General features: G+C 42.0%; 1 protein-coding gene across 1 annotated transcript in view; it reads right to left on the bottom strand.

Moving 5' to 3' along the window:
- The window catches only part of ADAMTS12 (ADAM metallopeptidase with thrombospondin type 1 motif 12), a 348,871-nt gene that overhangs the window by 17,963 nt on the left and 309,375 nt on the right, over positions 1-21,533 (bottom strand). Inside the window, exons 20-22 of the mRNA XM_047864323.1 lie at positions 15,722-15,874; positions 4,649-4,825; positions 366-509 (exon numbers count right to left, since the gene is read on the bottom strand). Coding sequence (XP_047720279.1) covers positions 366-509; positions 4,649-4,825; positions 15,722-15,874 — 474 coding nt within the window. The remainder of the gene's footprint in view (positions 1-365; positions 510-4,648; positions 4,826-15,721; positions 15,875-21,533) is intronic.

The following is a 21,533-nucleotide window of genomic DNA, read 5'->3' as shown; positions in this document are numbered from 1 at the left end:
AGCCTCCAGCTTCAGGGCATTAACAACTCCTGTTTGCTTCAGGAAAAGCCACAGGATCCAAGGTATTGCGACCCAAAACTGCTTTTCTTTGGGCTTTGTGCCTCTGAGATCATGTTGGTATTTGATCTGCTTTCTATTGAATGCATTTGAAGTTTTCTCTTCAAGACAGTAAACATTGACCACATGTCAGCAAGGATCAATTTTCAGCAGATTTAGAGGAATTAATGGCAGAAGAGTACTGGAACTAAATCAATGGATTTGCTGAACATTTTCTATGAATATATATTACCTTGTAAATCAAAAGAAAAGAAACACTATTTTTAAAAAGACTAAAATAAATTGAAGAGACTATAACCGGCTCTTACCAGGTCCCAGTTCCCAGTGGCCCAATGACAACAAGGATGTCTGTTGCAGGGTGCGGTGGATGTGGGCCTTTTCGTCCAGTCACAGAGACCTCCTAGACAAATCACTCCTCTCTCCTGAACTCCACCTCCACAGGACCTGGAACACTGATATATCACAGGGATGAGGTTAGGTAAAGATCGCATGGTGACATTTTCAGTGATAAGAGAAGACCTTTTTATTATCATTTGTGTTGCGTACAGGATTGTTAAGAATATTAGTATATATATTGGAATCCGCAACATATATGCCAGGTTCCTCACAGTGACCAAATGGCAGTGGTGAAACAGAACTTAGAGAAAGGAGATTGAAAAAGGACATTCTAAGGATATGAGGAAGAGAAAAAAAATCAGAAGATGCCAAATAGTTCGATGGAAAATAGTATGCCAAACAGAAGGGATATTGGTTAAAAACCTAAATGAGAGGTCATGGCAGAATGGACATAATGTTATTTGCATTTTGCCTTCTGGCACAAGTATCTATAAACCAAAATGTAAAATGTAGATGTTTTTCTTGTGACTAGTTCTGACAGTCCAAACAGGGACACATTTGCAATACGATTATGTTAATCTCCTCTTACGATGGGATTCAGTCTTCCTTACCCACTACATAGAACTTTAGAACTAAATATGTCCATATACAGAATAGGGAAATTGATGGGTTTGCCCAGGGGTCTGATGCATTGGCTGTCATGCTCACAAGATAAATTTGAGACGACAGGCTGGATTCCTAAAGGGATACAACTCTAAAATGTGTCAGGTTTTTGCTCACTAGTATAATTTTATAAGATTTATTGTCTCATTTTCATAAGGTTTCTAGGAGGAAATTACATAATCCACCAAGAATCTTTGAAAAATACTTTGAGGGGCACCTGGATGCCTCAGTCAGTTAAGCGTCCAACTCTTGGTTTCAATTCAGGTCATGATCTTGTGGTTCATGATTTCAAGCCCTGTGTCAGGCTCTGCACTGACAGTGCAAAGCCTGCTTGGGATTCTCTCTCTCCCTTTCTCTCTCTGCTCCTACCTCACTTCTGCATGAGCTCTCTCTCTCAAAATAAAGAAATAAACCTTTAAAAAAAGTACTTTGAGGGATGCCTGGATGGCTCGGTCAGTGAAACATCTGACTCTTGATTTCGGCTCAGGTCCTGATCTCATGGTTTGGTTGGTGAGATCAAGACCCACGTCAGGCTCTGCACTGACAGCATGGAGCTTGCTTGGGATTCTCTCTCTGCCCCTCCCCTGCTCTCTCACTCTCCCTCTCTTTCTCTCAAAAATAAACATGAAAAAAAGTTTTTTTAAAGAACCTTGAAAAATCTTTATTGTATGGTAACAACAACAAAATAATTATGGTTGCCAACATCTCCCCCATTATATCAGGCATGACATATGTGGTGGTACCATAGGAAACAGGGTAATTACATATAATTAACCCTTTCTGTTCAGTAAAAGAACTAAGCTATTGATTTCATGGTATTCCAACTTTGAGAGTCAACATGGATTTTTCTCATTTATTCTATCTCTTTTTAATCCTATCTGAGGAGAGAAGGGAGGGATTCCCCCATTGGAGATCATTCTACCTACACGTGTACATATAGATTCAGGGCCATCTGGCCAAGTAATATCTAGGAAAGGAGGTGAAGAAAGTGTAAACCAGTGATTCTCCAAGTGTGGTCTCCAGATCAGCAACTTCAGCATCTTCTAGATACTTGTTAGAAATGAAGAATTCAGGCTCCACCCCAGACCTCCAAACTAGACACTCTGGGAATGGGGTCCAGCCATCTGTGTATTAAGAAACCCCCAGGTGATTCTGAAGTGAGCTAAAGTTTGAGAACCTCTGGTGTAGGGACATTCCAACAGCTGAAATGCCTCTTCCATGCAGGCAGTATGGGCTGGCTGACATACCAAAGGGGTCCACAGTCTCATGATGGCAGTCTGCTAGAGAGTGTGTATAGACAAGGCAGCGTCATGCATCAGGGAAAGCACCTAAGGGTGCTCAGACCCTCAAAAGCTCAAGAGAAATATTTTTGCATTTCCATGTCCTCTGCTTCCTCAGAGGGAAGTCTTCCAACTGTGTGGTTTACTCAGAACAGAATACTACTTTAGAAAGGAGGGTTTGGGGAGACCTTCAGGGAACAGTGCCTGATTAGGGCTCCCAGAAGCTACTGATGAAGCATAAAGAATACATCTTTTTCATAACCAGAAAGCAGATCTGATTGCTCATCTTTAAAAACCTGCCGATGCCGTTTCTCTGACAAGGCGATCTAGGCTCCTCTGCAAATTCCTGGATTCTGAAAGCTGTGTAATGATTCTGAAGGCTCATTATATGTGGAAGTCTTAGAGGCCTCAGTCCAGAGCATGGGAGTAGCAGGCACTTTATATGCCCCAGAGCTGAGCAAGTAAGGAGGAGAAAGAGGGGACAGTGGTGGCTGCTGCCCTCCCCCTCCCCCCCCCCCCCAAACACCAGGTATTGGCCCAGAGCCTCAGGAATAAGTATGGCTGCTTGACATTGTAGGCAGTAAGTAGCTGTAGGGGGCTCAGTCTTCTGTAAGCTTTGACTCTAACTCTGTGTTCTACAGTTGTAATTCACTACCTTCCTTTCCAGGGCACGTGGAAGGTTTGGTTTCCTCCAAAATAGTTATTGATTCACTCTTCCTCCTTAGTTTACTCTTTGTTCAGTGCTTATTGAATTAATGCCTATGGTAGAAAGCACACTGGCACCGGAGTCTACCTTATGCTTAAACAAATACTCCCCCATTTATTTTCTAGTTGTATGACCTCATGTAAGTTTCTTAACCTCCAAGTCTCAATTTCTTCATCTATAAAATGGAATTAATAAAGCCTACCATTCAGATTGTTGTGAAAATTAAACCAAGTATTGGGAATGCAAACTGGAGTAGCCACTCTGGAAAACAGTGTGGAGGTTCCTCAAAAAATTAAAAATAGATCTACCCTATGACCCAACAATAGCATTGCTAGGAATTTACCCAAGGGATACAGGAGTGCTGACGCATAGGGGCAGTTGTACCCCAATGTTTATAGCAGCACTCTCAACAATAGCCAAATTATGGAAAGAGCTTAAATGTCCATCAACTGATGAATGGATAAAGAAATTGTGGTTTATTTACACAATGGAATACTACGTGGCAATGAGAAAGAATGAAATATGGCCTTTTGTAGCAACGTGGATGGAACTGGAGAGTGTTATGCTAAGTGAAATAAGTCATACAGAGAAAGACGGATATCATATGTTTTCACTCTTATGTGGATCCTGAGAAACTTAACAGAAGACCATGTGGGAGGGGAAGGAAAAAAAAAGTTAGAGAGGGAGGGAGCCAAACCATAAGAGACTCTTAAAAAGTGAGAACAAACTGAGGATTGATGGGAGTGGGAGGGAGGGGAAAGTGGGTGATGGGCATTGAGAAGGGCACCTGTTGGGATAAGCACTGGGTGTTGTATAGAAAACAATTTGACAATAAATTTCATATTAAAAAAAAAAGAAACTTAAACGAAGTATGGTAGGTAAAATGCTTAGCCCATAGACACACTCAAAATATGCTGGGTTCCTTTTTTTCTCTTCTTTCTACCATGCATGGGTATGGTTGGGAGTTTTTTGTTTGTTTGTTTTGTTTTGTTTTGTTTTGTTAGCTGTTGAGGTATTTGCATATTGGCGAATAAGATTATTATACTTCACCAAAGAACAGTCACTTTGTTTTCATGTGATGAAGTAGGACAACGACCCAGTAGAGCCTGGGCCCTCACAAAACAGAGGACATGCAGACAGGCACAAGCACACTTCCTTTTATTTGTGTAAACAATGATCTGGGCATTCAACTGACAGGTGGAACTCTAAAATAAACTGTGTGTGGGAAGGACCTGACCAATACCCCCAGTTCAATTGCAGAGGCCTAGGAGAGATGCATGTGAGGCTCTGCCCTAAATGACTTTCATCAGAGTGGTCCATGTACATTTCCCCAACATGAATCCCAACTCCCCAGTATGTCCACTGGGAGACGGAGTTGTAATAAAACACTAAATTATCACATTTGAAACCACCAATTGTTGTGGCCTGTTGACCTGTTGTTGTTGTTGTTGACCTGTTCAGCCTTCTCCACACAGCATTAGGCCACTGAATGGAGGCCAGTCATTGCCACAATGCACGCGTGGTCTTCCCTGACCTCTAGTCTCACATGGTAACACAGGGATTCACATTTTCCTGGTTGTGTGGATGATGTCTCTGGAGGCCATACCTGGCTCCAGGGCTCCACCTGCCACTCCTCACAGGGCTCCATGTTACAGCTCATGCTCAGCGGGGGAGGAATGCCGGCCAGGAACTGGCAGTGAAATGGCCTCAGGCTCCGGTGGTCCCGGCTGTCCACACATTGAATCTCCCGGATCTGGAAGCCCCCGCTGCAGTTTCTGGAGCACTGCATGGAGAGGGAGAGAAAAGGGGATACTTGAGTCCCTGGTGTCAGGCTTTGGATCCTCCAAATCCCAGGGAGTTTCTCAGAGAGCCGTGAAGTTCCAGGTTTCCGGCCATGAAGAAGGATTAAGTCTAGCTCAAGTGTACTGTTTCCCTCACAGGCCCTCTAGAAGGAATCATTCAAACAGCTCCCAAAGATGGGGTTCCCCATGTCCAAAAACACAGGCATGGCAATGTGAGAACCAGGTGGCGAGTCCAGTTCTGTCACTCACTTATTGTGAGATGTTGGGCAAGTCACAGAAAAATTCCGAGCCTCAGGTGTCATATCGATAAACTGGGACAATACCTGTCATCTCACAGCACTGTCGTGAAGGTCACAGACACTGGGGTTAGGTGCTTGCTGGTGCAGTGTGTGCCCCAGTAGGCGGCCATTCCCTCTGGTGTGCATTCATCTGGGGTGAAGGGGAACTCTCGGCCAACCCACACCCATCCGCCCTCAGAATCCTGCCAAAAACCTGTTTTCTCCACGACTCTGAAGGCAAGATGGGTTATGCTTTGTCAGATGAAGGGCTGACATGAGGGAAGTAACTGGAATAACTACTCAGTGGTTTGGCTCCCAGAAGTGAGCAAACCCTGGGTTTGTCCCTACCACCCTCCTTCCTCCTGTAGCTAACATCACCTGCCTTCGTCACTGAGAGTTTGCTCAGCACAGGCCCCCTGAAAGCCATTACAAGGCTCTCCTCACTGCCCCCCTCCCCCATGCCCACACCTTGTGTAGCAGCCCCGGCATCCTGCTCAGTCTCAGGTCACTGCAGGGTGCTAACTCCTTAAAATCATGATCAACACTGATGCGCCAGCATCCCCCAAACCAGGGTTTGCACAGCCAATTCTGAAGTAGACCTACTCGCTGACCTCTCGGATTTTGGAAGCTATTCCATCCTCCACCTAGATTTTACTTGATCATAACTTGAGCTTCCAAGACTTGGTCTCCAATCTCTTTAGAATGCTAGTGCCAGCCAAATCCCTTCCGTTCATCTTGCCCCCAGCTCCTAGTCTCTCCTGATCCTGTCCTTGCCTGGCCTGTCTTGTCACCCTCCACTGTCAGGTAGGGACTGGAGGTAGGAAGGAGGGGAACAGACCCCTGTGCTCCTCAGCCTTTTGCCTCCAGCCTCTCTGTGGGTTAACAGTACATCCCTGTGGTCTTTATGTCCTGAATGTTCCTACCTCTACTCTTTACATTACGCGCTACTGCTCTTCTTTTAGACCTCAGCTTAGATGTCATCTCCTCAGAGAGGCCCTCCTGGAATGCCTTTATCCGAAGGAGGCTCTCTTTCTTGTAATTTCTCTCAGCTCCTTGTCCATTTCTATCACAAGAACTTGAAATGTGGAACAAGTTTTATTCATTCTGTGTGTCCTTTTTCTTACACTCTCACTGCCATGAAATCAGACCCCTATCTGCCCTGGTTCCCAATGTGTCCCAAGCATCTAGCATGGTGCCAGGCACAGAGGGTCTGTACAGATTTGTTGAGTGCATATATGAATTCCGAGGGGGTTTCCAAGTGGGCTAAGGAGACCCTGGTCACTGCAGCGATGAAGAGCACCTTTAATCTCCCCATCCTCCCATCTAGTATCTCATTAGCTTGGCTAAACTTGGCTGAGAAAATGCACCAGCAAGAAAGTGTGTGCATTGCTGTAAGGTATCAGGCCCCTCTCTACATGGTGAAAAATGGTGCTCTTTCTGACCATGGTGGAATAGTCATAACTACAGGGTTTGGGATTGTGAAAGAAAATTCTTCAAACTTTCAGTAGAGGTACACCCCAAAGACAGTTCCCCCTTCTTCCACCACCTGCAGATTGTGCTAAGTCACCTGACTTCGAACCTTGGGCTGTAACAAGGAAAGATGCTGGCCCATGCGACAAGGGACAGACTGAGGCTCTAATGCCACCATAAATTGAGTGTCCAACTTCTTAGAGATAAACAATGCTTGCCAGACAGCACCCCTCCCCAAAGAAAAACAAGCCAATAACCTCACTTTCCTGTCATGTAGTGAGTACACAAAGGAAAAAATAACTGTCAATTTGAAATCAGCCACAGAGCAAATGAGGGAGCCTGCTAATAATTTCCACACAAAGAGGTCATTTGTCTGACAAAACAGATTTCTGGGAAATAGCACATGGTGAAGTAACAGGATTCTTTATTAGGACAAGGGAGTTTTATAAGACATTAATTATAAAATGGGATTTTATTTTCCTATTTTTCATTTGTTGCTGCAATCTATTATTCCTAATTTAATTTTCAAGCTAGCATTACCCCTTTTGTTAGAGTATTCACATTCAATGGGAAATAAACTTTATTCATATGCTGAAGTAAATAATAAGGGAAGACACTCACTAAATCTCTGACTTTTTGGTTCCATTTTCAAAACAGCCTCTGATTCAGTTAGCAAGAAAGAAGTGGCAGGATATTAAATCACTCCACTTCTAATGCTGTTTTGCCTTATATGCTCATTGCCAATTATTATATTAATTTTTTACAGCCTTAGAGGAGGGTAATTTGTATTAATGTTTCCTCACCTGGAACCTGTGGACTAGACTGAGGACCGGAGTCAGACCAATGAGAACAGAAAGCCTGGCCAACACCTTATTGTGACCAAACAGGCCTGACTGTTTTCTAGTTATGGCATCAATTTAACTAGTGTGATCTGCAGACCAGATAGAATGAAAAATACCCTTAGCTTATAAGAACCACTGGCAGAGATATGAAATGAAAGCACAATTCTGTGATTCTCCCTTGTGGTGTTTTTGATTTGTGGAGTCATCCTGATACCCTTTACATGTTGGACTCATACAGAGCGCTCAGTCGAGTATAGAGGAATTAGTGAGCATAGCATTGGGAGAGCAGTAGGTTGCACTCAGGTGTGACCCTGAGAGCAAATAGCCACCTGAGTTCACATGGATTAATCACTTCTCTTCTCTCAGCCTCTGTTTCTACATCAGTATGGAAAGGAAAATAAACTAGATGATTAAACTATCCCAACATTCTAGAGGGGTATACGTGTACGGGATCGCTGCATTTGTATTCTGTTTTGATTTCAGAATACTTTCTTGCTTTCCAAGTTGAACCAAATACTAAATTTGGATACAATTTTTTCTCCTGTTCCTTTACTTATGCTGAACAGATTCACAAGATCCTTAAGATTAAATAATTCATTCCAAAAATTCTAAGTTGAACAGCATGAAAATTCATCCTTCTATCTCTTTCCCCCCTCTCACCCCAACTTTTCTTCCTCCCAGTTATTGGGCACATCTATGTTTCAGGCTCTGTATTTCTAGCAGGTGGGAAGAGTTACATAAATGAGTAGAAGGAATAATGATTATATTTATATATAAAGATTACCTCATAAGTTGTTCATGATCTAGTGAGGGCACAATGGAGGATATGGTCAGTTTCACCTAAAGAGGTCAGGAAAGGACTAAATAAAGGAGCCAAGTTTTGGGCTGAAGCATATAGGATATGTAGATGCTCGCTCAGCCAGCAAAATAGGGTGGGGGGCATTCAAGGTGGAAAGAATGGCATGTATGGAGGCACAGTGCTATGAAACAACGAAGCTTGTTTGGGAAAAGTGCATTAATCAGAATGCTAGGGTAAAGAGTGGGAGTGGACAGAGAGAGAGACGGGCAGGGGCCATCATGGAGAGCCTTGTGGTCTGGACATCAATCCTCAACTAGAGTGGTCTTGGGTTCATGTTTTCTGTGGTCCTAAATGCTTCTATTTCTTTGCCATTCCTTTATTTTCTTTTTAGGGGACCCTTAATCTAAAATATTCCGGGATGTCAAGAGAAGGTGACAGTTCAGACATATAACATATTATACCAAGAATAAAATAAATGCAGTGATTTTCAGTATATGATGACCTTCCTGCTACTCAACTTTTGCTTTCTGGGGACAAAAAAATCCCTTAAAACATGCAATTCCATGTTTTCACGTTTGCATATCGGAGTTTAATATATGTTACTGGGAATATTTTATATATCAAAGTTGGGGATGGTCTGTATTTAGCAAAAAAAAGGAGCTCTTCCCCTATTAAATTCATTTCTAAAAATTCAGATGTAAAAAAAATGTAGAACCATCATGGACAGTCTATAAAATCTAATAAACACAAAGACAAGAAGTAGAATAAGACAAAAAGACTAGCAATATACATGAAACACAAGACCATAAAGAAAGGCTGACACTTTCTCTTATTTTCCAGCAAGTCAACTACTGCTAAAATAAAATTGCAACGCTCCCTAGGTGGGAAGACAGAACATTCCAAGAAAAATGTAAAACTGTTTCTGATTCATTTCAGAAATAATATCTGTTAGACTTAACCATGAAAAGGGAAGTGCTTGTTCTCAGAAAGCAAATAAAAGGGATGTCAAATCACCAGTTTACAAAACTTCAGAAGGTGCAACCATCAAGATGTTCCATCGGGCGGTGAATGGAGCTGTGGATGATGCATCGCTCTAGGCGTCAAATGCACCTGAAGGTTTTTCAAGCCCCTTTTGTCACTTCTGCATTTCTTGCATCACACACTTTTTTTCCTCATACAAATTTTAATGCTCTGAAATTGGCATGTTTCTTACAACTGATGTACATATTTATTGTGTAGTGTTCTCTTTCTTTATGAAAAGCTGTCATAAAATTGATGCATCCCCCAGTGGATGTTTCTTAAAACTGGGAGCATTTGGTAACAGCTGTGTGATCAAACGTTAGTGATTTAAGCACTCTGAGCTTTTGTTGCCTCAGTGGGAATTATAAAGAAGGTCCTGTGCTGGATGAAAATGGAACTGATTATCTAATGCTTTTGTGTAATGTCAGGCACATAGTATTTGGCGAGTGTTAGTGCCCAAGGTAGGTCAAGTTCTCCAAAGTTAATGGACACCAAGCACCTTGTCTGCTTAGTACTAAGGAGTGGACACCCGCTCGAGCCAGTCATTCTGTTGACAGAACTTTCTCCACTGTCACCTGTCCACAGGCCTTGCACCCCAAGTCCAGGAAGCCAGAGGTTAGTAAGCACCTAAGAACCAGTCCTAACTTTTATCTTGAGCTCAGAGTCTGCCCAGGGTTTCATCTAAACAGTCTTTTAAGGGGGCACCTGGGTGGCTCAGTCGGTTGAGGGTCCGACTTTGGCTCAGGTCATGATCTTGCAGTTCATGGCTTCGAGGCCCACGTCAGGCTCTGTGCTGACAGCTCAGAGCCTGGAGCCTGCTTCAGATTCTGTGTCTCCCTCTCTCTCTGACCCTCCCCCAGCTCACACTCTGTCCCTCTCTCTCTCTCAACAATAAAAATAAACATTAAAAAGAATAAAAAAAATAAAATAAACCAGCCTTTTTCCATTTACAAAGCTGTTTCACTAACATTCTCTTTTTTTGATCCTTGCAACAACTCTATGAGGTAAGTAGAGGCAATATCATCCATGTTATTTCTCAGAGATGAGAGAAAGAACATCCCGAGGGTGAATGGCCAGCATCATCAGTGTCATATGCTCATCACGCCAGAGCAGGGTTGCCAATCCAGATGTGTCTTATCCACTGCCCAGCCCTGCTTCTAGGATTCAGTTCTACAGAACTGTCTTCCCAAGGATGCTTCTGGGACAGACCTGAGGACCACAAGCTTGAATTTGCTTCAGGCAGATCACTACATGAAGCGGAAGCACACCATTCTGAAAAGCTACTTCTAGACATGGTAGAGGGAGAGTCTGAACGTATAGTCTTATTCTACTGTCACACACATGGGGACATGTCCACAGCAGTGGTTTCAGGCTGCTTCAAGGAGCCACACGGTGCAGTAAAACAACCACAAGTCAGACAGCCATCACAAAGGTAGGGGATTGTTGGTGAATAACCCCAAGGCATCAGGTGTGATACTTGTAGGCTCAGAGCAGGCTGCAGCAGACCTGAAGCCCTTTGAGATTTGAAATGTCTCTGGATTGGAGGTGGGGATTGGGGGGATAATGCAGAATTTCAAGATAAAATTAGAATTCTTCCCTCTGAGAAAGGATCTGCGAAAAAGCAAACCATCAATATAGCAGAATCTAAACGCTCTGGATATTTAAAGGCAAAACAAAGGACCTACTTTCCTACTCCAGGTTTTATTTATTTTTTTATTATTAATCTAGTTATTTAAATTCAAGTTAGCTAATATACAGTGTAGTACTGGTTTCAGGAGTAGAACCCAGTGATTTATCACTTCCATAGAACATCCCAGTGCTCATCCCAAGTGCCCTCCTTAATGCCCATCACCCATTTAGCCCATCCCCCCACCTACTTCCCCTCCAGCAACCCTCAGTTTGTTCTCTGTATTTAAGAGTCTCTTATGGTTTGCCTCACCCTGTTTTTCTTATTTTTCCTTCCCTTCCCCTATGTTCATCGGTTGTGTTTCTTAAATTCCACACGAGTGAAATGTATGATATTTGTCTTTCTCTGCCTGACTTATTTCACTTAGCATAATACACTCTAGGTCCATCTACACTGTTACAAATGGCAGATTTTATTCTTTTTGATGGGCGAATAGTATTCCAGTGTGTGTGTGTGTGTGTGTGTGTGTGTGTGTGCGCGCGTGCCACATCTTCTTTATCCATTCATCAGTTGATGAACATTTGGGCTTATTCCATAATTTGGCTATTGTTGATAGTGCTGCTGTAAACATTGGGGTGCATGTACCACTTAGAACAAGGCTTTTTATATCCTTTGGATAAATACCTAACAGTGCAATGCTGGGTTGTAGGGTAGTTCTATTTTTAATTTTTTGAGGAACCTTTATATTGTTTTCCAGAGTGGCTGCATCAGTTTGCATTCCCACCAGCAGTGTAAGAGGTTCCTCTTTCTCTGCATCCTTGCCAACATCTGTTTTTGCCTGAGTTGTTAATGTTAGCCATTCTGACAGGTGTGAGGTGGTATCTCATTGTGGTTTTGATTTGTATTTCCCTGATGATGAGTGATGTTGAGCATCTTTTCATGTGTCTGTTAGCCACCTGGATGTCTTCTTTGGAGAAGTGTCTATTCATGTCTTCTGTCGTATTTCTTTACTTGATTGTTTGGTTTTTGGGTGTTGAATTTGATAAGTTCTTTAAAGATTTTAGATACTAAGCCTTTATCAGATATGTCATTTGCAAATATCTTCTCCCATTCCATCTGTTGCCTGTTAGTTTTGCTGATTGTTTCCTTTGCTGTGCAGGAGATTTTTCTCTTGATGAGGTCCCACTAGTTCATTTTTGTTTTATTTTCCTTGCCTCTGGAGACATGTCTAGTAAGAAGTTGCTGCAGCCAAGGTCTAAGAAGTTGTTGCCTGTTTTCTCTTGTAGGATTTTGATGGTTTCCTGTCTCACATTTAGGTCTTTCATCCATTTTGAATTTATTTTTGTGTGTGGTGTAAGAAAGTGGTCCAGTTTCATTCTTCTGCATGTTGCTGTCCAGTTTTCCAAGCACCATTTGTTAGAGAGACTGTCTTTCTTCCATTGAATAGTCTTTCTTGTTTTGTTGAAAATTGGTAGGCCATACATTGGTGGGTCCATTTCTGGATTCTCTTTTCTGGTCCTTTGATCTATGTGTCTGTTTTTGTGCCAGTACCATATTGTCTTGATGATTACAGCTTTGTAATACAGATTAAAGTCTGGATTTGTGATGCCTCCAGATCTGTTTCTCTTTTTCAACATTGCTTTGGCTATTCGGGGTCTTTATTGGTTCCATGCAAATTTTAGGATTGTTTGTTCTAGCTCTGTGAAGAATGTGGTGTTATTTTGATAAGGATTGCATTGAATGTGTAGATTGCTTTGGGTAGTATTGACATTTTAACAATATTTGTTCTTCCAATTCATAAGCATGGAATGTTTTTCCATTTCTTTGTGTCTTCTTCAAATTCTTTCATAAGCTTTCTATAGTTTTCAGCATACAGATCTCTTACCTCTTTGGTTAGCTTTATTCCTAGGTATCTTATGGTTCTGGTGCAATTGTAAATGGGATAGATTCCTGGATTTCTCTTTCTGTTGCTTCATTACTGGTGTATAGAAATGCAACCAATTTACGTACATTGATTATATATCCTATGACTTTGCTGAATTCATGTATCAGTTCTAGCAGTTTTTTGGTCGAGTCTTTTGGGTTTTCCATGTAAAGTATCAGGTCACCTGTGAAGAGTGAAAGTTTGACTTCTTTGTCAATTTGGATGTTTTTTATTTCTTTTTGTTGTCTAAATGCTGAGGCTAGGACTTCCAGTACTATGTTGGACAAGTGATGAGAGTGGACATCCACGTTGTGTTCCTGACCTTGGGGGGAAAGCTCTCAGTTTTTCCTTACTGAGGATGATATTAGCTGTGGGCCTTTCCTATATGGCTTTTATGATGTTGAGGTATGTTCTGTGTATCCCTACTATTTTCTTGAGGGTTTTTATCAAGAAAGCACACTGTATTTTTGTCAAATGCTTTTTCTGCATCTACTGAAAGGATCATATGATTCTTATCTTTTCTTTTTTTAATGTGGTGTATCACATTGATTGATTTGTGAATATTGAACAAGACCTGAAGCCCAGGAATAAATTCCACTTGATTATGGTGAACAATTCTTTTAATGCACTGTTGAATTTGATTTGTTAGCATCTTGTTGAGAATTTTTGCATCCAGTTTCATCAGGGATGTTGGCCTGTGATTCTCCTTTTTAGTGGGGTCTTTGTCTGGTTTTAGAATGCTGACTCCATAGAATGAGATTGGGAGCTTTCCTATCATTTCAATTTTTTTTGGAACAGTTTGAGAAGAATAGGTATTAACTCTTATTTAAATGTCTAGGGGCGCCTGGGTGGCTCAGTCGGTTAAGCGTCTGACTTCGGCTCAGGTCATGATCTCGCGGTCAGTGAGTTAGAGCCCCACATCGGGCTCTGTGCTGACAGCTCAGAGCCTGGAGCCTGTTTCAGATTCTGTGTCTCCCTCTCTCTCTGACCTTCCCCCATTCACGCTCTGTCTCTCTCTGTCTCAAAAATGAATAAATGTTAAAAAAAAATTTTTTTTTTAAATAAATGTCTGGTAGAAATCCCATGGGAAGCCATCTGGCCCAGGACTTTTATTTGCTGGGAGATTTTTGATAACTGACTCAATATCTTTGCTGTTTATGGGCCTGTTCAAAATTTCTATTTCTTTCTGTTTGAGTTTTGGTAGTATGTGAGTGTCTAGGAATTTGTCCATTTCTTCCAGGTTGTCCAGTTTGTTGGCATATAATTTTTCATAGTATTGTCTAATAATTGTTTGTATTTCTGTGGTGTTGGTTGTGATCTTTCCTCTTTCATTTGTGATTTTATCTGTTTGGGTCCTCTGTCTTCTTTTTGTTAAATCTAGCTAGGGGTTTATCAATTCTGTTTATTCTTTCAAAAAGCAGCTTTTAATTTCATTGATTTCTTCTGCTGTTTTTGTGTGTTTGTTTATTTCCATATTTTTTTTTCTGCTCTACTCTTTATTATTTCTCTTCTTCTGCTGGCTTTGGGCTTTATTTGCTTCTCCTTTTATCACTACTTTAGGTGTAAGATTAGGTTGTGTATTTGGGACCTTTCTTACCTCTTGAGATGGGCCTGCATTGCAATGCATTTTCCTCTTAGGACTGCTTTTGCTGAATCCCACAGGGATACTGTCATGTTTTCATTTTCATTTGCTTTCATGTATTTTTAAATTTCTTCTTTAATTTCCTGGTTAATCCATTCATTCTTTTTTTTTTTTTAAGTTTATTTATTTTGAGAGAGTTGGCATGAGCTGGGGAGTGGCAGAGAGAGAGGGAGAGAGAGAGAGAGAGAAAATCCCAAGCAAGCTCTGTGCTGACAGCAGGTCTCAAACTGATGAAATTGCAAGATCATGACCTGAGCTGAAACCAAGAGTTGGGCACTTAACTGACTGAGCCACCCAGGTACCCCAATCCATTCATTCTTTAGTAGGGTGTTCTTTAACCTCCATGTATTTTAGGACTTTCCAAATTTTTTCTTGTGATTGATTTCAAGTTACACAGTGAAACTCATACCCAAACTTCTGGGTAGTTTTTCTTTTCCCTTCTGTGTCTCAGCTGTCAAGGGAAACTGGCTCCCCAGAGTGAAGATGGGGCCTAAAGAGCATCATAGTGGGGTTGTGTGCTTGGCAAACAGAAGGTACACACACGGCTTACACCTCTGCACCTCCTCCTGCCAATCAGCTATCAACCCCACAACTGTGCAGTGTCATATAGCCTGGGTCTATCCCCCAGGGGCTGGCTCAGCCCCAGGCTAGGTTAGGCCTGGTTAGTGCCCAAAAGCACCAAGGCTAACAAACCCAAAAACCTGACACAGTGTCTCACAAGGGACCATGCAGACAACACAGCAAAATGAGTAACCATAGCCAGATTAGCAGAGGACAGCAAAACCACCTTGCAAAAAGATAGTACAGGAAATACACTTTGAGAGACCAATGTTTTCCTTGTGTCTAGCCTTCTTGTCATTTGGGTCTGGAAGATTGAAAAGCACATTTGCTTTGTGAGCAGCTGCTGCGTCATGACTTAATTATACATGTGATGATGTATCATTGTAATTATAATGGTAGATTTAAGTAACTCAGAAATAATGTTGCATGATGGACAAGCAATTAATTACACAAATTTAACTTCTTATGCCAGTTTATCTGGGGAGAGCAAAGACAGGCAGCTAAAAACATGTGGTTTAATAAAAACTCTGTACTGGTTCTAAGACTATTGTGTAACTTCGAGTAGGCCTATGGGGATGTCTTTGATTACTCATCCATTTTAGCAAAGAGGGCAGAGGGAGATAGCAAGAGAGGAAGGGAGGAGAGACACTTACTTCAGCAAATGCTTAGATAAGGCTGTCCCCCTCCAGAACACTGCAGAGCCAGATCAATTACCTTGCTCCAGTTCCCCACTTTCCAGCTGGCACAGGGACGAAGGTGGCATCTCTTGGCAGGGTCAGGCCTCTGAAGGGCAGCACAGTCAGAATCCCTCTGGGTGCTGCATTCCACGCTTCTCCAGTAGGCCCCCAGACCACAGGTGGTGGAGCACTGTGTGGGGAGGGGGACAGAGAAGACAGAAGCTGAGGGCCACTTTCTCAGATGTATCTCACAACACTCTGAAGTCCAGTTCTCCACCTTGGATGCTCACCTAAATTCACAGAGCTTTTTAAAAAATATCATTGCTGGGGTCCCGCCCTAGACAAATTAATCTGAATTTCCCTGGGTAGGGTCTAGGCATTGGAGTAAAAAGAAATGTCCCAAGTGATTCTAATAAATAGCCAGTGATGAGAATCCTGGATTAGCAGGTGGATTAGCAAGTGGATTAGCAAGCCAACGCAAGTGGAAATTTGCTTCTCTTTAAAAATTATCCTGGCATGAATGTCTGGGGGCTGTAGGCAAACTGCCCGCCACATTTCATACCAATGCTGCCGTTCATAGATCCATACATCTGCCTAACACCGCAATGACATTATCTCACTTCCTCTCCCAGACAAACCTGTGGTTACACTGGTATGGTGACAGTGTAGAAAAAAACCCGTGAGGCTTGGAGAGCTGGCTTGACAAGGAAGTAAAGCCTGGGGCTCTCTGCCATACACTGTCTGCTAGAGCAGTTCCTCTCGAACTTTAGTGTCCACAGGCATCACCTGGGACCTTGCTAAATGCAGATTCTGAGTCACTAGGTCTGGGGTGGAGCCGGAGGATGAGAGATCATGTGAAATAGAACGGGGTCACCAGCTGAGGCCACCTCAGATTCTGCATGTCTGCCCAGCTCCCAGGTGATGCCAATGCTGTGAGTCCTCAGACCACGCTTGGGGGTTAGAAAGATGTTACAACTTAGTGCTTTTCACCACTTGCCCTATACGGGTACATACAGCCCATTCCTCACGTGATGTTTTAATTTATTCGTAATTCTTAAATACCTCAGGTATAGCAAGGGATCGCCTTGAAAACTACAGAAGTTTTCTTCTCCATAAGTTCTTTTATTCCATGTGCTTATTAATTCTTTCATACAGTTGATTTTTCTTGCATCCCTTCTCCCCTACCCACCTTCAGAAGGAGGAGCTCTCCAGACACATGTAAAACACAGCTCTGGGCTAATTAAAAAAAAACAAAAAACAAAGGATGGAGGTTCCATCTATGACATTTTTGAAGGCTTCTTTTGATGAGTTACAAATAAAAACCAGCCTTACATTTTTCTCTCGCTGCAATTTCATCTTCCACACAGTTTCATGTGTCACTTTTTGCAAGTTCTTGTGTTATACACATATATAACAACAGAGATTCTAGATGGATAACTTTACTATAGCATCATAGAAAGGAAGAGTAGAAATTAGCCTGGGTCATCATTTTTCCAGCTGGCCCATTTATGGAGGTAATCTCTCCTCCTGCTTAAAGTTCTTTAGGATGTGATTCGTACCTAAGTTCCTAGCCCTTTCTCATCTGTACTACATTATGTATATGCGTAATAGAGGTAATAACAGCCGAAGTGCACTGACCACTGTCATAGGCTGATTGCACTAGTGGCCCACATTGGACACACCATGCTCTCTGCAATGGGAATTTGCAGATCTTTTGTCAAGTGGTGGGATATACTTGCCCAGCTCTTGAATCAAGACTGTTCTTGTGAGTTTCTTTGGCCAATAAAATGCAGTGGATGATGTGCCACTTCTCAAGAGGACTCGCTAGTTTCAATTCTCTTTCTTGACCCCCTCTCTCTGCCATGAGAATAAAACGGGGCCAGATGCCGGAGGATGAGAGATCATGTGAAATAGAATGGGGTCACCCAGCTGAGGCCACCCCCGACCAGCCGGCCTTTAGCTGCCCCCACAGCCGATGCACGGCAAGCCAAGCAAGCTGAGGTCCGCTAAGCTCAGCCCCAATCAACAGAATCTCTCAGCTGACCCACAGACTCGACGAAACCCTGTGGTTTTGTGGTGGTTTGTCATATAGCATTATTATAGCAATAGGCAATTGCTACAACTACATAACAGGTATCTTTCCTACATTTTCTTTAACCTTCTGAGATTCAGGGTACAATTATAGTTCTGCAACTGGCTAATTGTGTGGTCTTTTGCAACTTCCTAACTCCCTAGACTGTAAAACTGGTGATAACATTAGGACCACAGAAATTTGTGCACATGGTCAGGACTCTACAAATGTTACCTATTGAATACAACACAGCTGCAAGGTCAGCATATGAGTCTCACTTTCCAGATATCTGGGGCCCAGAGATAGAAGCAACATTCAAGGCCACATAGTGTGTTGTTAATTTCATATTATGACATAGAGAAAATATATTCGCCCCAATCCAGGAAAGGACATAGTCAACTAAATTCCCAGGCTAATGATAACCCGGTAAATCTCAAATGATGTCTATGATTCTTTGTACTGTATTTATGTGGCAACTAAATTCATGTTGTCTCTGGGGCTCTGAATTTAGTCCTAATAGATTCAGATCGCATGAGCAGACATTTAATTCTTTTTGAACACTTTTTTCTTTTTATTCTTTTTTTAAAAAGTTTATTTATTTTGAGAGAGAGAGACAGAGAGAGAGAGAATGCACAGAAGGGGCAGAGGGAGAGGGAAGAGAGGGAGAGAGAAAGAGAGAGAATCCCAAGTAGGATCCGCACTATCTGTGCAGAACCCCATGTGGGGTTCCATCTCATAAACTGTGAGGTCATGACCTGAGTCAAAATCAAGAGTTAAATGCTTAACTGACTGAGTCACCCAGGCATCCCAATTTTTTTTTTCTTGTTTTGACAGTTTCTATTGAGGCAGCAGACAACAGTGCAAAGGTAATGCTGACAGGGGCAAATGCATGGGACACAGTACAAGAGACATGGAATGCCACCAGTTGTCATTAGTACGAGTTCCAAACTTGGAGTGGGCGATGAGACAAGAAAAAACCCTGGGGAGGTTGAAGGACAACTTCACTTTGTCCTGGAAACCTTCATCCTCATTACAGTTAGTGACCCTGTGGCAACGGAGGTACCAGGTCAAGGAGGAGGTTTCCGGATGCTCAGAACTGGAACTAACCAGGAGGGCTGGGTCAGCATCATGTGACAACTGCTGTGAATGGCTGTGGAAAATCAGACTGTTGCTTCCATTTACACAACTGCACAGCTTACACTTAGCTGAGTGACCCAGGGGATCTGACTGGATGATGGGGCAATTCAATGAGAGGTGATTTTCTGACGAAATAGGAGCCATGCCCTCGTACACTGCATAGCACCTAGGTTTTCTGTTTTGCAAACAGATATCAGAGCAAACACTTACTGGGTGCTTCCTATGTGCCCCATACTCTTCTGAGTACCTTACACCTTGTTAGTCCTTTCATCCCCTCACAATCTCTGATTCAGGCATTGACACTGTCCTCATCACACATGAAGAAACTGATTCAGGGTGAGGACATATATAGTTAGCGGCTGAGCCAAGATTCCAACCCAGAAAGTCTGGTTTCAAGTTTTATGTGCATTTATAGTGTTAAACCCATTTTTATATCAATTCCTTAATTTTTGAAATCACAATTAGAGGAACACGTTGTATACAACGGGAAGTGTGAAGAGCCCTTCCGCACAGGACAGAAAAGTGGGAGGAAACGGTGAGAACAATTTTCAGTCAAACAATAAGGAACTTTAGAAATTACTTGCAATCTTAATGATCAGGAAAGACTTTATGGCAGCTCATAGCTTGGTCCTGAAGAACAGGGGAGATTCTAAAAGGAAAATGAGGAGGGGAAGGAAATTCCAGGCAGAGGGAACAGTGTAAAAAAAAGGCATTAGACTGAGAGGAGCAGGAGGCTTAGGGAAAACTGAGCAGTTTAGATCTGCTGAAGCTTAAGATGATGAAACAGAGTGAAGCCAGTGTGGTTTGAAAGCTTGGTTATGTAATGTTGTAAAGGCTGTTGGAAGTCCGAGTGGATTTATCTGATCTGATATGTAATGAAGAGACATTAAAGATTTGTGAGCGGGAGTTTGGAATGATTAGTAAATTCCTTCAGAAGACTAAGTTGGCAGTCTTAATGTCTCTTGTGATTCGTGGAATGCGTTACAGTGGCGGTGGGGGGGGTTGCTGGAGGCACACAGACCAGATAGGAGGCAAGAACAGTAACTGAGGGTCCTCCTCTTTTCACTGTTGGGGCACTAACTGGCATTTTGCAGTGGACATTTCTTCTTTATAAGAGACTTCCCTGAATGTCGCAGGGCTTTTATCATCTTTGGCTCTCAATGTTGAATGCTGGTAGTAGCCCCTCCCCCATCACTGTAGCAAACACAAGCATCCCCATCTTTTCCCAGTGCTTCCCACCATTAGATTGGAAACCACTGGCCCTAAACTAACAGGAAATAAACAGGATATGATAGAAATGATAAGGTGACACTGACTTGTAAAACCGTTAAGGTTTTTATAGGGGGCTTGGGGAAGATTGGTATCAATGGGGTTTCTAAGCTGCAGTCATTGAGAGGCTGTCCTAAAGAAGCTTCAGAAATGGACAGAATAAAAAAAAATCAGAGGACAGTGGGAAAACCAAAGTTTTCATTGTGACTCCTGATCCTCTCTGACAATTCTCTGTATTAAACATTTTGTCTCAAAAGATGTGTAAAGAGAGCAGGCGCCAAACCCTATCACAAAGGGAATTTCTGCCAAATGTTGAACTCTGTTCTCCTAATATCCTTTGCAGCCCTGACAAACTGCCATCTGGACCAATTCCTTTTCTCCAGTCAAACCGCCTAGAATTAATAGCTCTCAATAGCTTCACCATGGTTGCCAATTCTTGGCAATCTATGATGTATTCAATAAGGCAGTTTATTTCTGTCAAAGTCAACTGATGACATTTGAGATAAATCAAGTGTGTCTTGATTTACTATAATCAAAATGTACCAATTGACTTCTGGCCTCCACAGTCACCAGAGCCAGTATGTACTTTTATGTTGATTTAGTTTACAGGTAATTCACAGTTAATGCCCATTTTACAAACTGGATAGAGAGGAGTTAGAAGGTGGATCATCCAGCTGACAGTTGTGTCCCTCGACAAGTCACATGACTGCTACAAATTTTATTTCTCTATTTGCAAATTGGCATAATAAGACCTCACCTACTCCTCGGGACTGTCAAAAGGAGAAAATAAGAGGTTACATGTGAAAGTGGTTTGGAAACCAACATGCTTTATAAATTATATGCACTGTTGTTATATTAGCTACAAATACTTCATTTCTCTTTAGCTAGGAGAGGAGTCATGAATTGTCATAAAGATGCTGACTGATGTAAGCATGTGACCATTTTGCCACAAAGTTCTCTTTTGAGTTGTCAAATTATTTTAACAAGTTCATATACTGTGCATTCAAAATTCAAATGGGTGAAAATGATTTTGATGTTTCAAAGGATATTAATTAGTTCTAGAAATGGAAAAACAAATATCTAGCCAAATTTCTGAAGCTTGAAAACAGAGGCCAACATTCTGTCGTCGTGTTTATTTTCTTCTTCCTCCACTTTCTAATTCTTTTAATGAGTCAAAACGATTTTTTCATGCAAGCATGCAAACAGAACAAGAAGAAAAGAAAATCATCGATAACACTGAACTAGAGAATGCTTTTAAGGAATTTTATCTTCAATTTCCACTCCAATTAGGATTACCTGACAGATTTTAACTAGAATCCCAAGATCAGCTGTCTCTAACGAAATGCAAACTCTGGCCTCTTCAGCCGCCCCT

The sequence above is a fragment of the Prionailurus viverrinus genome, chromosome A1, assembly GCF_022837055.1.
Source record: "Prionailurus viverrinus isolate Anna chromosome A1, UM_Priviv_1.0, whole genome shotgun sequence".
Classification (NCBI taxonomy): domain Eukaryota; kingdom Metazoa; phylum Chordata; class Mammalia; order Carnivora; family Felidae; genus Prionailurus; species Prionailurus viverrinus.
Note: the sequence above shows the minus strand (reverse complement) of the source record. Positions and strands in the feature narration are given on the sequence as shown.